At 28.6% G+C, this 17768-nt stretch overlaps 1 protein-coding gene across 1 annotated transcript in view; it reads left to right on the forward strand.

Annotated features, from left to right (window-relative positions):
- The window catches only part of LOC142327011 (uncharacterized), a 96653-nt gene extending 87701 nt beyond the window's left edge, over positions 1–8952 (forward strand). Inside the window, exons 22-23 of the mRNA XM_075369764.1 lie at positions 4481–4581; positions 8300–8952. Of these exons, the coding sequence (XP_075225879.1) occupies positions 4481–4581; positions 8300–8431 (233 nt within the window). The 3' untranslated portion in view covers positions 8432–8952. The remainder of the gene's footprint in view (positions 1–4480; positions 4582–8299) is intronic.
- The last annotated feature ends 8816 nt before the right edge of the window (positions 8953–17768 follow it).

Here is a 17768-nt window from a genome sequence, read left to right on the forward strand (position 1 = left end):
CAAGAAGCCAAAACACAAATCATGAGCCTTCAAAACCTAGCACAAAAGATAGGGCTTCATATCTCTTTCGAAAAAACTGAACTAATGGCCATAGATCCTCTGGTAATAGAGCACATTACGGTAAACAATCAGAAAATTAAAATAGTAAAACAATTTAAATATCTAGGGGAAATAATAACTTATAATTTAAATGAAAAAGTGACATGGCAAAACAGGACAAATAAAATGATTAAATCCCAAAAATTAACTTGGTCAACATATAACAAAAAATGCCTTTCTGCTAAAACAAAACTTAAACATTATAAAACTGTAGTACAGCCAGAAGTCACCTACGGAAGCGAGACCCTTTTCAAAATCACTCAGAAAAACCGAATTGAAAAAATTCTGAAAATAGAGAGGAGAATTGTCAGAACGTGTATCAATAAAAAACACCAAAAAGAAGGCCAATGGTGGATTGTGCCAAATAAGGTGGTGTATCGAGAAATAGAGCCTGTTACTGATACTATGCGAAAAAAAAGAATCTCTTTCTTCGGTCATCTCATAAGGACACCGCAAACAAGACTGTCAAGAAATATCATTGAAAAGCTCTGTTTCCAAAAGCTAGAAGTAGGATGGATCAAAGAAATTAGAGAAGATATGAAAGAATTGGGAATTTCCCTGACTGACCTACAGAATAAAACTGGAAAAATTACAAAGCTAAAAGATAAAAGCATTAGATTTAAACAAAAGACAGACAAACGACAAAATACAACGAAGAGGGTGTTTACAGATGAAGAAAAGAAAGCAAGATCTGAACGGATGAAGAAATACTGGGCAGCTCGAAAGAGTAAAATAACACGCTTTTCTCAGAAAAGATCCAACTAAAATTGACTTAAGTGGTCCCATGTTGGCCGTAAAAGCATAATAATAATAATTGAACTAAATAAAACTTCTAACAAAAAGAATAATATTTAGTTAGTTTGAATTTTAATTTAATTAGTTTAGACTTTTAAAAGTTTATAGATCACTAAATAAAAAAAAAGTTAAAAAATATTTATTCAAAACACTTGTCTTTTAGTTTATTAATTTATATAGACATAAAAAAAATTGTTAATGTTGTTTATTATCTTAAAAAAAAGATTTGACTACTAAAATAATAAAATACCACATAAGAGTACAAAAAAAGTTCTCTAATAATAAGGGAAGAAGAATTTTGATCACGTATTTGGAAATATTAAAAATCTCAGCTTCTCAAAATTGATGTAATGTACTAATAAGTGTAATTAAAAAATATAGTAACTATAAACATTACTAAAATAATTTGTTGACAAACTTCCATAATATTTCAAATAAATAGAAAATACAGTTTAAATTTTTTTAACATTTACTGAATAAATAAACTAGCTTGCATAATAAAGTTTAAAAAATGTCTTTGTGTTTAAAATATTTATGTAAAATAATGGCTAGTAAAATTATTATTATTTTATAAAGAAAAAATGTATGATGTATGTAGATTTGTTATTTTGATTATCACTATCGTACTTAACTCTCTCAATGTCTTCAGTAACACAAGTTATCAAATCTAAATCCATGTGTTATTATTTGTTATTTCTTTTTTTATTATTGCTGTTGTTATATCTATTACGTTTTAAAGTGACATTACCTGTAAATCAGGGAATGTTAAAATAATCTTCCACTAAGGTTCAAAAATCTTTAAAAAAACTACTTGGGGCATTACAAGTACACTGTTCTTTTTTTAACTTCATTGAACAAAATAATTTTCACAAAAATATCCTATTAATCATAGCATTAACAAGTTGATTTTTGTTAAAATTACTCAATTTGAATTAAATAAATCTGTTATTTCTTTAGCTTTTTTTTTTTTATTAGGCATAAAATATAATTGTGCTTATATTATTAATAATATACTATATATAATAATAATAAGTTCCTCCAACAAGGAAATCTGCACATAGAGGAGGAATTAATTCCTCTATTACAAAAAAAAAAGATTCAAAACGAAAAATTTTAATTCTATTAATTCAAAATAAATATACTGATAATAGAGACTAACTAAATGAATTTAAAATAAAATGTAACGTTCATTAAAATACGAGAGTTATTTTTTTTCAAGGTCCGATCGGTCACAAAATTAAAACCACAGTGAAAATAAAATTTTTTTATTTGTAAGTACTTATATAGTTACGCTATTTCTCTACATAGTCGCCACTCCGATTTAGACATTTGTCATAGCGTGGTACCAACTTTCCAATACCCTCGTCATAGAACAGAGCCACCTGTGTTTTCAGCCATGTTTCTACGCAGCTCAATGTCTGTGCCAAACTGTTGTCCTAGCCAGCGTTTCATTTGAGCAAAGAGGTGAAAATCGGATGGAGCCAAGTCCGGGCTGTATGATGGGTGATCAAACACTTCCCAACGAAAACACTGCAGGAGCTACTTGTTACAGTTGCAGTGTGCGGCCGAGCATTGTCATGGAGAAAGACAATGCCTGACGACAACATTCCTCTCTGCTTATTCTGAATTGCCCTTCATAGACATGAAGAGTCACGCAGTATGAGGCTGCAGTGATGGTCATGCCACGTTCCATGAATTCCACCAAGAAATCTCCATTCCGGTCCCAGAACACAGTAGCCATACACTTTCCGTTGGAGAAGGTTCACTTGAACTTCTTTGGTTTACTGGGAGAATGAGAATGCATCCACTGTTTGGATTGTTCTTTAGTTTCGAAATGGACCCGTGTCTCATCCCCTGTGACAATTTTGTTCAAAAAATCTTCTCCTTCATTGTGGTAGCTCTGGAGAAACGTTAGGGAGGCGTCCATTCTCATTGTTTTGTGATGGTCGGACAGCATCTTGGGAACCCATCTCGCACACAGTTTGCGGTACTGAAGTCTCTCACTCACAGTGGTGTAGAGAGCTGACCTTGAAATTTCAGGAAATGAATCACTCAAATACAGAAATTGTGAAACGACGATTTTCTCAAATTCCCTCATCCACTCGCTCAACGAGATCATCGGTTGACACTCACTTCCTTCCCTGACCGTCTGCATCATGAACATCTGTACGTCCTGGTTTAAAGATGCTGCACCATTTTATGGTGCAGGATCTCTGGTAAAGGATTCCTTTACCTTTAGAGTTTCATCTCATTAATACAAGAACAACAATTTGTAGCATTATTTAAATTAAAACTGTCACTATTTTAACATCCAGTAACACCATCCTTTTTAACAGTCTCCAATGATCCTACAATAGAAAAATTATCTGTGATTGTTGTTTCTAAGACATATCCATTGGGCTTAAAAAAAAAACCATGATTTCTTATAAAAATATAATCAATACAAGAACTCATCAATACACTCACTGATCCTAATAGGTCTCTTCCACTAATAACAAAGAATTCTTGAAGTTATTATTTTTTGCAAAAATCTTACATTCAAACAGCAAATTTTTGTAGTATGGAGACAGATAATTAAAGTAAACCTGATGCTCTTTAAGGTTTCTCTTTATGTTCGTCATCAAAAAGTTACCATTTTTCTTTTTGAATTTTTTAAATCTAGCCAATCGCTCTTTAGCAAATCTAAAAACAAAACTATGATTGGAGGTCTATCCTCATTTTTATTCTATTCTATGAGCAGTATTAGTGACCTCCAATAACGCTGCTGGATATATTTAAACATATTTAGCAGTATCCCTCAGTATATCTGAAATGTGTTTTTAGATAAAGGAATCCCATGGATTTCTAAATTATTTGAACGGCTACACTGCTGAAGCTCCAGAAATTGTGTTTCAAGCTGAGTAATTTTCAGTTTTAAATTTAACTTTTCCTTTTTTATCAAACAATATTACTTTAAAAATTTATTTTTATAATAAATTCATCAATTTTAGAAGAAAAAACATCAACAGACTTACAAAGCTCATTGAACCATGGTTGGTTTGTATAACCTCATTTTGAATAACTTATAAATCAGAAGTTGAAGTTTGTCTTACCTCCCTCAATAACTACTCCCTAGACTCGATGGTTATTCTGTTATTTTTGAGTTAGAAATGAATCCATAATATTATATACATTTCCACTTTTTGAGAATTTATTTTTTTTTAATTTGCTTCACTTAAACCAGAACATTCAAAAAAAATTTTAATTTATTAACCTAACAAATTATTGCATTATTATATCATATGAAATCCTCATTTATAATCATATTAAAAAATATAATTTAATAAGGAAAGTAGACAGAAGAGCAGTCTTATCTACAACTTTACTCACCGACAACTGATTCATCACTAATTTGACTGAATCATTTTCTAATTGACACTTGAATTGATTTTTGTATGGACTGTGGAATTTTTTTTTTTTTTACTATTAATATTATACAATACTGTTGTACAACATAGTTGTTGTAGAATAGGAGTAATATTTGTAATTTAAAAATTAGATAATTATTATATTAAGCAATTAATTGAATTTATTTCTATTATTTTAGTCTCCTGGGAGCAACATCAAAAAGATTTGGTCAATTTAAGAGCAACATTAAACTTGACTCAAGAGAAATTGCAGCAGCAGTTAAGGGTTACAAAAGAATTAGTGAGTACCTTTTAATTAGTAAAATAATTTTAATTAAATAATTAAAATTTTAATTATTAATATATATATATATAAAAAGAGTTCATAATTTTTTTTTCTATTTAATCTCAAGACTATACATCAGATGGTTTGATCACTGTTATTCTTTATTGGTAAATTCCAATTTTTTCCATTAAAATGTATAGACTCATAAAATTTTACCCGTTGAGCTTAGACCATTTTAATGACTTTTCAGTAGTTGCATATTCATATTTTCTGTAATAAGTAGCCTTATTATTAGGAAGATATTAATTTTTTTCTATAACTATTATCAATCCTTGAGAGATGGTGGGATCTGAGCTGAAGCTGAAAACCTTGGTTTTATTTTTTATTTTTTTTAAATATGAAGGCTGATATGATACTATGATGGGAACAAATTTAAGGAAAATTAAAAAATTAATTTGCTTGTGTTTATTTCTCATTCAGATAGTTGTTTTCATGCTGGCAGTACCTGTAGCATGGTTACAGGTTGGCAGCTTCATCAGCATTACAATCGAAGTGGAAGTTTCTTATAGATAGAATTTATTATAATACATGCTAACAAAATATATATTATTTTCAAATTCTTATCTTTTTGGTTCATACTTCCCATTTGGTTTGTGATTTAAATGAACTGAAATATGATTTCAGTAAAAGGAAAATTTCTTGTACTGTATTATGAATTAAATACATTAGCCTGTTGGGGTAACTGGTTTGATCTGCAGATATAATACAGTACCCACTTAACATGGTCACTCCATATCAGTTCTAGTTGAATTTTTTAACTGTATATCTCTCCTTACCCATTTTTTTACATTGAAACTTTGAATAAAATATGTAAAAGATGATCAGTTATTAATAAGAAAATTTAACCAGACAGACGTAAATGAAATATAAACAGATAAACGCTTTTGTTCTAGCATTCATTGCAAATATAAACAAACAATTTCATTACATCTTCTGCATTTTTCTTCTAACAATTGCAAATATACATTTCATAGTCTACAAACCAAGTTCCTTTAATTGTATATGAATTCCAAAAAAAAAGAAAAGAAAACAGTGTTTTAAAACATTTATAATAAGTTTAAAATGTTTTAAAACATTATAATTTTGTTTTGTTATATAATATTTTTAGAATCGGTTGCTTATACTATTTTTTTAACACAGTGCCAATGTGAAGCAAACTACTTAGTTTTTTCTCAACAATTTTATTGATTCTATAGCCAGTTGTTAATATTAAAAAACCTAGATAATTATTTTAAAGTAATATTTATAATAATTTGCATTGCTTACAAAAAATAAATTCAGTGTTTAATAAAAGCTCAAATATTAATAGAGTTCCTAACCATTTTACTAAAAACAAATAGTAAATAAGAAAAACTAAATGTAACGGGCTGTACATTATAACAGAATAATGAACTGTATAAATAAATAATTACACACTGATTGAGAACTAACTATACTATATTTATAAGGTTAACAAATACTAAACTATATTACTATGATGCAGAGGCCATACTGGCGTGCATGATTACTCTAACACTGTCCAACTCCGACTAACTAGTATAACAGAATGTTCTTAATACTAAAGCTGCCCATAGGCAGCGCTGAGTGTCTGATTTTAAACCAAACATACTCCCCGCACGTTGATCTTTGATCAATATTAATTACATTGTCTCAGTTTATTGGCAATGGCACAAGTTTAGTAATAGGTCTCTTGAAAAACGTGCTGCCTACCTTCAACTGAACTACGTGTACTAGACCATCTTTACCTGGGAAAACACTGTCTATTACAGCCATTTTCCAAAATTGAGGTGGTAAGTTGTCTTCTTTCACTAGTACTACTAGACCTGGTCGAAGATTTTCGGAGAGTGACTTCCACTTTCTGCGCTGCTGCAAACCATGGAGATAATCGTGAGACCATCGTAACCAAAGACTCTGTCGTATCTTCTGAAGCTGCTGCCATCTGAAAAACGAAATCTGAAAAAACGAAACAAGGGGGTAGGTTTTTGCTGGATCCCTAGCCACATTGGGAGTCTTGGTAATGAGAGGGCAGATTCTGCTGCGAAAGATGCGTGTATTCAGCCTCCTTTCACCACCTGAGTTACTACCTTTGATTTTATTAATCATATAAAACAATCACTGCGAGCAAGGCGGCAAAGTGGCTGGACGGCTGCCCCGTCGATAGTGAACTTCAACGGATTAAAGACTCAGTGTTGCCGTGGGGCTCCTCTTGCAGAAAATCTGGTCGTGAGGAAGTGGTCCTCTGCCGGTTACGGTTGGGGCATACGAGGATCACACACGAATATCTAATGTCAGGAGGAGACCCACCCCTGTGCACACGATGCAACTGCCGCACGACTGTGCACCACATTCTCGTGGACTGCGTATGTTATACAGCATTGCGTCATCAGTTTAATATATCCAGCAGCATTTGTGATGTCTTGGGCAATGATGGCAGGGTTTTGGAGCGAATGTTTCTCTTTTTGCATAGTACTGGGTTACTGCAAAGGATTTAATATACTTATATATGTTTTTCTGTAAGGAGAGTTTTTTAATAATTTTAACCTTTATTTCCGATTTGATTTTTTAGTTCTATGTGTTTAATTTTACTAACCGGGGTGGGGATTTTTGCACAACCCATCAGAGTTAGGTAAGTTTTTATACTTTCTTTATTCTATTATTTTATTTTTAATATTTTATCAACTTTGTCTGTGATATTAGTTTTGGGTTTTATTTTGCCTTCTTGGCTTGTTTTAGTAAATTTTTATTATATGATTAATATTACGTTTACACCTTGTATAGCTTATTATTTTGGAGTTATATTACCCTTTTAATAATAACTACCGGGCGATGAACGCCCAAGCGTTTTTCACCCACAAACAACCAAAAAAAAAAAAAAAATTAACTATATTACTATGATGCAGAGGCCGTACTGGCGTGCATGATTACTCTAACACTGTCCAACTCAGACTAACTAGTATAACAGAATGTTCTTAATACTAAAGCTGCCCATAGGCAGCACTGAGTGTCTGATTTTAAACCAAACACTAAAATAAATGTTAATTTCAGATTTAATTAACATAATGATTTGAAACATATTAATAGACAGTTTAACTGATATTTTACAATACTTTTAGCTGAAGTTTATATTTTTCAAAGTTAAAATTTTTTAACATTAAAAAAGTTAGAAAAATTAAAATTTAGTTTTGAAATTATTATGCTGAGACTTTTTGTAACCATTTTTTTGTCATTTTCTCACAGATAGTTGACAAACATTAACAGAAGAAATAAGGTAATAATAAAATAGAAAATTGGGCCACGGATGACAAATTGCAAGATGGTTTAGTACTACTTAGACTGCTTGAAAACTAATTGACTGCCCGAATGAATTGGGAATTTGCTACTTAAATATTTAGGCAACTAATTATTCAGCTTTCCAATAAACAAAAATTTTTTGTATTCTGAAAACATAACATGTTAAATGTAGGGCCATTTTCTAAGATATGGCCACCTTGGCTTAAAATGAAGTCTTATGTTGTAAGAAAAATAGAAACGCATATCCTGTCCCTTTCTTTGCAGTGTTATCAAATTCATCTTACTAGAGTCCCATACTCAACCAGTTAGATTTAAGTTACTGTAGATGTACATAGTAAAAAGAATAACAAGATTGTTATAACTCATACATTTTATTTTTCAGATGGATCGATTGACAAAAGCAGATGTGCTAGTTAAAGATCTTTATGTAGAAAACGGCCAACTTGTTGCTGCATGTCAAAATCTAGAACAAAGATATACATCTGATAAAGCCACAGTTTCAAGTTTAGCATAGAAGTGGATTTGACCACTGGATAGTTCTAGGGATGTTGATAGATGTTTTTTGTGGTTTTTTTTTTATTGACTTAAATATATATATATATATATATATATATGTATATTATTTAACATGATTAGAAGAAAGCATTTTTGTTTTGTATAGATTTTTTGGTTTATTGCACCAATATTTTTTTTTCTATGTAATTAAAAATTGTTAAAATTTATGGAACGTTCAATGTAGTGAAGTGATATAATACACGTATATTTGCTGTTTTTTGTTTACTTTATTGCAGTTTCTTAAGTGTTTACATACTCATATTTTATGGACTGTTTCATTATGATTTTGCTAATCATAAAATTTAATTTAAGAACTAGTTTTAAAACTATTTTTGTTATATATTATATAGTTTTTATAATTAATTAAATTAATTTTTTACTCACATAGAGTTAGTGCTGATGATACAAAGAATAATGTAAGAATTGTTATATTATTTAATAATTTATTAAGCGATTTTTACTGAATATAGTTTCATCAACATATCACTGTTGTGTACTTTGTAATTTAATTGACTAATAATTTTTATGTTTATTTTGTTTCTAATCTGTATTGATTTGTATATAAATTGAACAATGTTATTTTTTTATTGTTTAATGTTTGTTAACTGTTTAATTATAATGTTAAATCTCTTAGCTGATGTTCTTCATTGGTAATTTTTTAGTTATGTAAATTTATACATATATTTTACAACATTAAATGTTTTTCATATTCATTAGAAAGTGTAAAAACAATGTTGACAGAAAATCAATTATATATATTTTTTCTTTTTGAAAATATAAATAGTAAAAACATATCAAAGATTTATATCTTAGTCAAATATTTCACTATAACTTAGTTATAGGGTCAAAAGTACAGCATGATGTGTATTAGAGATCTAATATTATTTACACTCCACTTCTTCAACCTGAGTTATCAGGAGGACAATTGGAAAAAAAGCTGGTGATTCATACAGATAATATTGTACTTACTCAGTTATTCATTTGAAAAGCATGACACCACACACTTGCAAGATTACAGAACTGGCACGTTACATATAATGCGATCATTATTTTATTTTTCCATTTTCTATTAAATGAAAAGCTTCATTGAAGTTGCATTACTTGTTAATTAGTTCTCTTTGCACTTGGTCACTGCTACATCTGAAAGTATGCAGTCTCTCGATGTAATGATCAATCTGATGTGATGTAGGATATTTCTCTTTTCATCTAACCTTGTAGAGACCAGCAAGGATGGAATGCTTAATTGTTATAATTCATCTTTGAACCATTTTTTCATTTATTTCTGATTTTTATATCATTAAATCTTGTTGTTTTCACATATAATTGCACTACCTTTGCCATTATTGACTAAAAAAACATTTAAATCGTTTTTTAAAGACTTAAAAATTTTTTCTACTCATTCACTCTAATCACAAGCCAGTTAGTTATCAACTCTGATTACTTATCTAATTTAAATTTCTTTCAGGCATAAATTATATAATCTATTCAATTTGGAAATCTTTTGAATTTGTCTTTTTTTTATTTTTGAAGAAAACAAGAATCTCTAGGTCTAGTTTTTCTTATACATTTATCTTTTTTTTCTTCATAGAAGTAACAGTTAAGCTTCCAGGTGTTCCAATTTTACAAAACTAAAACACCTTTGCTGCAAACATTAAATATCTTTTTCTTTGAGCAATAAACAACTTAAAAAAAAACTTCTGTTACTGTTATTCTCTTGAGATATTCATATACAGGTGAGCAACTTAAAACAGCACTGCCACAGACTAAACACAGTTGTGACATAACATTTTATGAAAGAAATGAAAAATTAAATTAAATTCTGCATTAACTTTTTTACAGAAGATGTTTGAAGTGAGCATTCTGCACAGTGATGCTATTTTGTCTTAAGTGTTCATATTGAGGGATAGTTGATGCAAAATGTTGTTAATGCACTTAATTTCTCATTGAATTCATGAATTATTTATTATTATTTTATAGCCTTCAATTCATGAATAATATATGAATAATGATGAATAATTCATGAATAATGATAGACTTTATTCATAAAGTCTATCTTTCAAATTCCCCAAAAGAAAAAATCATAACTAGACAAAATCTGGGGAACGTGAAGGCTACCTTCCTTTGCTGACAGCTTGTTTTTCTATAAAGCCTCATGAGCTTTTGCTGGTGAAACTAATGTACAATACACTGCTCTCTTGTTGGAAGAAGCCTTACTTTTTTTACATTCTGAGTATACTCAGTTTGTTAACTGAGCATAGAATGCTTTGAAAATTGTATGGCGCACTCCTGCATTGACAATCTAGTCTAAAAATATTGGCTTTGCTATGTGGTTACCAGAAACAAGACTCATACACCAGTTTTCACATTGTAAAGTGGATGCTCAGATATCAAATGAGGATTTTCAGTCAACTGATATCTGGTTTGTACAAATTTAACATGCCCTTATAAATAAAATAGTGCCTTTGTTTGATATGAAAAGGAAAATCAGGTCTATATGTCCATCAACAATGCTTTTGTAAATCCACCGCAATAATTAAGACATTTTGCTTTGTTTGTTCCCTTAAGTTGGTACTCAGTTCCCATTTGTTAATCAAATCATGTGTGCTATTCTTTTGTGGGATACTTCAGTCATAACCCAGTATATATAAATAAAATAAAAATCATTCTTTACTTAAAAATATTACATTTATTAATTTCTTGGGTTAACCAATCAACTATAGAAACTTATAAATTAAATATACGTTTCACTTAGATTTCTCTTTTCTTTTTTTTGTGTTTAGTCTCTGGAAATCACCATCAGATATTATTTCAGAGGATGAATGAGGGTGATAAATATGAATGTAAGTGAAGTGTAGTCTTGTACAGTCTCAGGTCGACCATTTCTGAGATGTGTGGTTGTTTGAAACCTGACCACCAAAGAATATCAGTATTCACGATCTAATTAGATTGTGGAATTCTTAAGCTTATAATTAGAATTCTCTAAGCTTCCTCAGCTGACAATACACATCATACAAAAATCTACATACTAAGAAATTAACTGGTCCACCCATCCTAGATAACAATATTTTATCCCCATCCTTGTAATAGATCCCCCTCCTCATACCTGACTCATCTTATTCTTAGGTAATTATCTCTTTATATATATAACCTGATTGCCATTTCCTATGTATTGAAACCTTTAAAATGCACATATTATTTTTAAAAATTACAAACATTAAATATTATTTTCTTAAAACTAAATTTACAATATAAATATGATTTTTTTAAATTAAATTAACACATATGTTGCTTATGTTCGTTCTATTGTTGACAGCGTTTGTATTTTTTTGATGTATATCATTTCTAGAGTGGTCCTTTCATATATATTTTGTTCTTTGTCTAATATTTTAGTGCTGTTGAAATCTAACGAGTGTTTGTGTTCTACTGTATGTTTTGTGACCGCTGTCAATTTCTTTTTTCTATATTTATGGGCTTCTTTTCTTTTTTAAGGTATTGAGATGTTTGTTCAATGTACAACATGTTACAATCTTTACACGGAATGCTGTATACTATGTTGACTAGTTGATTTTTTCTATCGGCAATATAATTATCAGCTTTATTATTTTTATTAGGATGCTTGGCTGATGTATTATTATAGTGTTTATGAATAGTATTTTTAAATATTTTTGTCATAAATAAAATATTTAAAAAAATATATATATATTTAAAAATACAATTCATAAACACTATAATAATACATCAGCCAACACCAATCTAACAAAAATAATAGGTGTGAGAATTATGTTGCATTACCATATGTTGTAGGTCTGTCAGAAAAGATTAAAAAATTGCTACAAAAGGATTTTGCAATAGCCCAACAAAATTACAGCAATTTGAATAGTATGTTTTCTAAATTAAAATCACCGATAAAAAAAAAAAAAAATCAACAAGGCAACGTAGTATACACAGCATTCCGTGTAAAGATTGTAACGCGTTGTTTATTGGACAAACATCTCAATACCTTAAAAAAAGAATAGAAGCCCATAAATATAGAAAAAAGGAAGTGACAGCGCTCACAAAACATACAATAGAACATGAACACTTGTTAGATTTCAACAGCACCAAAATATTAGACAAAGAACAAAATACATATAAAAGGATCACTCTAGAAATGATTTACATCAAGAAAAATACAAACACTGTCAATAATAGAATGGACGTAGCCGTATTAAGCAACATATATGTTAATTTAATTTGAAAAATCATATTTATATTGTAAATTTAGTTTTATGGAAAAAAATGTTTGTAATTTTTAAGTTTGTAATGTTTGTAAAAATATGTCCATTGTAAAGGTTTTTCAATACCCAGGAAATAACAATTAGGTTATATAAAAAGATAATATTCTAAAGATAAGATGAGTCAGTATGTGTAGGGGGGATCTATTACAACAAGGTGGGGATAAAATATTGTTATCTAGGGATGGGTGGACCATTTAATTTCTTAGTATGTAAGAGAATTTTGTATGATGTATGTGTGAATGTGTATTGTCACCTGAGGAAGCTTATAGAGAATTCTAAGTGAAATGTTGTGTATTTAATTTATAAGTATTGCTTGTTAACCCAAGAAATTAATAAAGGTAATATTTTAAAGTAAAATATGTCTTTATTGTATTTAATTCTATCCAATCAAGAGGAAAATAAACTTAAATAAATATATGTAAGTTAATATTCGCACGCACGTGTGTGTGAAATTATGATAAGTATTATGTATTGTTGTTTTATATATTTTTTAATATTGACCAAGATGAGATAGACCTCTGTAGTTAAAGATCAAACACCCAGCAATGTGGTCATCAAGCACTAAATTACAAATACAATTTTAAGAATCATGAATCAAACATTGATACAGAGAGTAAACTTGTATTTTCTGTCATAATAAATTTTGTTCACAAAAAACTAATTAGTCATGTTTTATGGTAATAAGATTTAAAAAACACAAACTCATTTGAGCGCAAAGGATGCATATGGTAATAAAATTGTTCAGCAATGAAAGTGTTAATCTATGCATGAATTTTTTATAACTTTTCTTAATATTTTGCATATAAAAAAAAAATTATGTGGGTGTAAACCTTATTGTTTGTTATCTAAATTACTTTATCATTCATGTAACTCCCAGGATTAAATATTTTTACTATGTAATTATGTGTAAATTATGATTTTATAAAATATAAAGAAAACATGTTATTACTAACCCCAGATGTTCTTTTATATGTTGTTTATTGTGTTTACACTATTGTACAATTTATAGCACAGTATTTTTTAAAGATTTGTTTGCATATGATATACTCTTGAAACAATTTTCCTAATTCACTAGTTTCAAAGACTTTGCAGTGCTCCGCTGTTTCTGATATTTTACATTATGCTATACACATGTAACATTTTCTTTGTAAATCTTGGTTTTCTTCATAAAAAAACTGTTCTGTATTCTGATATAGAATGATTACCTTTTGTATTCAATGGGGTTAGTTAATAATTTCATATTTATAACTGTTCTCTTTCTCCCACAACTTTTTCTGAAGTCATTCCCTTACAAATATTTTTTTCTCGAGGAATAATGTTTAAACTTTTCATTAATTGGCTTAAAAAAGAAGATTTTAGTTTTGCTGATGTGTAAAGAGAGTATAAATGCTGCAGAAAACAGTTTTTTTAAATTAAAATAATTCCTAATAGCTTAATTAATTGTTGAAGCATTATTTTACTGCCATTAATATTTAAATCACTTTTCTTTTAAAATTAAATAATTTATGTGCATTAAAAACTCACTGTATAATGTAGTTCAGTGCAAGTAAAATTTCCTCAGAATTTTTCCTTCTTAAATTGAACATTCGACACAAGAAGCAATTCTGCAAGTGATTTTTCATCAAAACAGTTTTCACTTTAAATGACCTTTTAATACAGGCAGACACATTACTTTAACACAGACAGGATTAGGATTATTTCTTGACTTCAGAAAGAACCACAGCTGTAAAGGTAAAGAAAACCACTTTCTGTTTTTAATTAAAGTTACTCTATGCAGAAGGTACAGTTACTATATGCGGAATCACTGCCTGGTGCTAATAATTTTATATCTGCTTCCAAGAAAATATTTGTAGTTGTCAAACAGATGTAAAGGAATACTGAGTTATTTTGATTTTGGCCTTGACAGTTTACACACCATAGTGTCTTTTCAATGTGCTATAGGAAAACATAAATATTGAACAGAAGCATATGAGTTAACAGATGCATAAGTTTTTCTTCATAAGATATTCTGTAATGAGTAAATAAACATTAACCTGAAAAAGTCTGGATCCTGATGTTAGAGATAAGTTTATCCTTTCATCTAAATTTTTATGTGTTAGTACAGCTATTATTACTGATAAAACTAGAACTGCAGTAAATAATTTCTTTTCTACTATACATACACGACTCATTTCTTATATGAAATTTTTTTATAAAATGTACTGCAGTAGTATTACAGAATTTAAATTTAAATATAATTGTTTATGAGAGCAAATAGCTATACTAAACATAATATAACAAGCTGACCATTTTGGCAAATTCACTAAGCTAGATTCATCTGATCAAAACTTGTAACTCAGACTATATAGTCTTAATTTCTTTTTCAAATTCATTATTCAGTTTTCTTGGTTCGATTAAAAAAAAGGAATTTTTAATTTTCTCAAGAGTATTTATCCAATCTTCAATATTTATTACGTTCCCTTCAAAGTATTCCTCCTGTGATATTTTACACTTAAGCCAATGTAGCTTCCAGTTTGAATAACACTGATGAAATGCCTGTTTAGGTATCGCCTTAAGCTTGCCTTGTAATTTCACCTTTATCTCATCTACTGTTGAAAAACATTGTCCATTAGTGTCCTTTAAGTTTTGAAAATAAAAAAAAGTCACAGGGAGTCATGTCTGGAGAATAGGGTGTTTGTAACATCACAACAGTATTATGTTTTGCAATTGTTGAATAATTAAAGCCGTGTGTGATGATGTGTTGTCGTGGTGCAAAATCCATGGATTGTCTCTCCAAAGTTTGGGTTGTTTTCTCTGGGTTGCCTCGTGTGAATTGCATAAAACTTCTAGGTAGTACTTCTTATTGACTGTACGATCTTGCAGTATGAATTTGTGATAAGCCTTCCATTGTAATCAAAGAAAATGGTTAGAAGGTTTTTCACATTTGACCAGTCTTGACTCCTTAGAAAATAAAAAAAATCAACTCACTTTGTCAATTGACAAGATACAGTGTGCGCAGTTTAAACATTCTTGTTATTTTTTTTTATCAGAATTCATAACTATCCTGAGGTAGATTTTCAACATTGATACATCCCTTGCCAAACAATCTAAGAGAATCCACTTATTTTTACATTTATTTCTGCTTCATTATCAACTTTGATATTTTTTAATATTTGTAATTACTAACAAGAACATTTTTATGAATGTTAGATAAACTAGCTATTGTTCCATCTTTTTACATTATAGATTTTTTTGCGATTCAGTTAATCAAAATTTTTATATAATATCTTCCTATTACTACGCATTTATTATTACTTTCTGATTTAGTGTATTTAAAGCAATAATTATAATGTAGATTTTCTTTTTATAAATATAATTTCATCATTGTATATTTAATAAAACTTTACCGATGAAGGTTACTCATAATAATCCTCTGTATTCATTCTGTTCAAATGTCCTATTATATAATTAAGATGAAAATTTTGCCTTAATAATTATAAGATACATTTAAATATTAAGATCTATTATAGTTTATGTTTAGTACAATGTTAAATTGTATATAATTATATTAATTTTTTTTTAAGTATTGTTATACATTTATATATATATTTAACTGATAATCACCATCTACATTAAGTATTTGTATTTCCATAAGAAAAATATTCTTGTCATTTCATTAGAAAAAATTTCTTTATCATTTAAGTTTTAATCTATTTTATTATTTTTAACTCAGTTTGTAAATGGATATTGTCTGTCCATTCTACTTTTATATAGTAGCAAATTAATATAAGATTTATATATTATTATTTAGTCATATTTTTTTAGCAATCATTAATCATAATTATTTTCTGTCTAAACTCCGTTTTTTTTTTCTGTTGGAAAGTAGGGGTATTTAAACTTTATGTTTACATAATTATACAATTAAATAATTTGTTATATTTTTATTTTTTTTATTATTGTTATATTTAAATTTTCAATATTCATATAGCTTTAGCTGTATGCTAAAAGAGATGTTATTAAGATTGTTTTTATTGAAAAGATTAATATAGTTATTTTTTTTGCTATATTATAATAATAAAGTTGAAATAATTATCATTTTTATAATTTACTGCCAGATGGGTTTTTAAAAAAAGGCCTTCTTAGCCCTGCAAATTGTATAAATGCTTTCACTCTAAATATTTGAAAATCATCTAATTCAAATTCATAATATTTACAAAGATATAACAACAGTATACAAATTTTACAAACAGCAAATAAGGACATAAACTTAATACTATTGAACAGTATGGAATTTACAGACACAATACTGATTGATTTTACTATTTTCCCGTATGGTAAGTACACTTTCTAACCACTTTGTAAAATGAGTGTCACTAACAGCAGTGCCATCTGCCACACCACTGAAAAAGGAACTGCATCATAGTTTTGAAAAGATATTTCCAAAAGGTAATATCTAGAAATGCAGTGAAATTAATATTTTATCAGTATTTTTTTTTTAACAGTTCAGGGATTAACCATACTAGATATATTTTATGATGACAGCTGCTCGATATTATCTCCAGTACCATTCTATTATTTAATTCTAATTAACTACAAATCCTAGCCTGCTGATCCAGAAGTAACAAGCACATATTATATACTCATTACATGAATAAGGGACCAAACTTCCCAACTCAAACAAGCTATACTACATACCTGGAATTTTGCAGTGTATATATATATATATATATATATATACTTATAATTCAAATTCATGAGGTCAATCTTTTTTTCTTTAAAGTATCCATTAAATTGTTTTATTTTCAAATCAATTGTAATTATTGAAACAGTGTAATTTATCTTTAAACTAGTCACTTAAATATTGTAAAAGGGTAATGTTTAATACAATATACTTCATGAATATCTTACTTGATACTTCATTAATGCCAAATATAAGGTAAGAAGCTTTGAAAGTAGCCTGTTAGTGTAAATTATATCATATTTTAATTACACTGGGATAGAGTAATTTTTAGGAATTGTATTATCTCTAATTAACTATTT

Source organism: Lycorma delicatula, chromosome 6 (assembly GCF_047948215.1).
Source record: "Lycorma delicatula isolate Av1 chromosome 6, ASM4794821v1, whole genome shotgun sequence".
Classification (NCBI taxonomy): domain Eukaryota; kingdom Metazoa; phylum Arthropoda; class Insecta; order Hemiptera; family Fulgoridae; genus Lycorma; species Lycorma delicatula.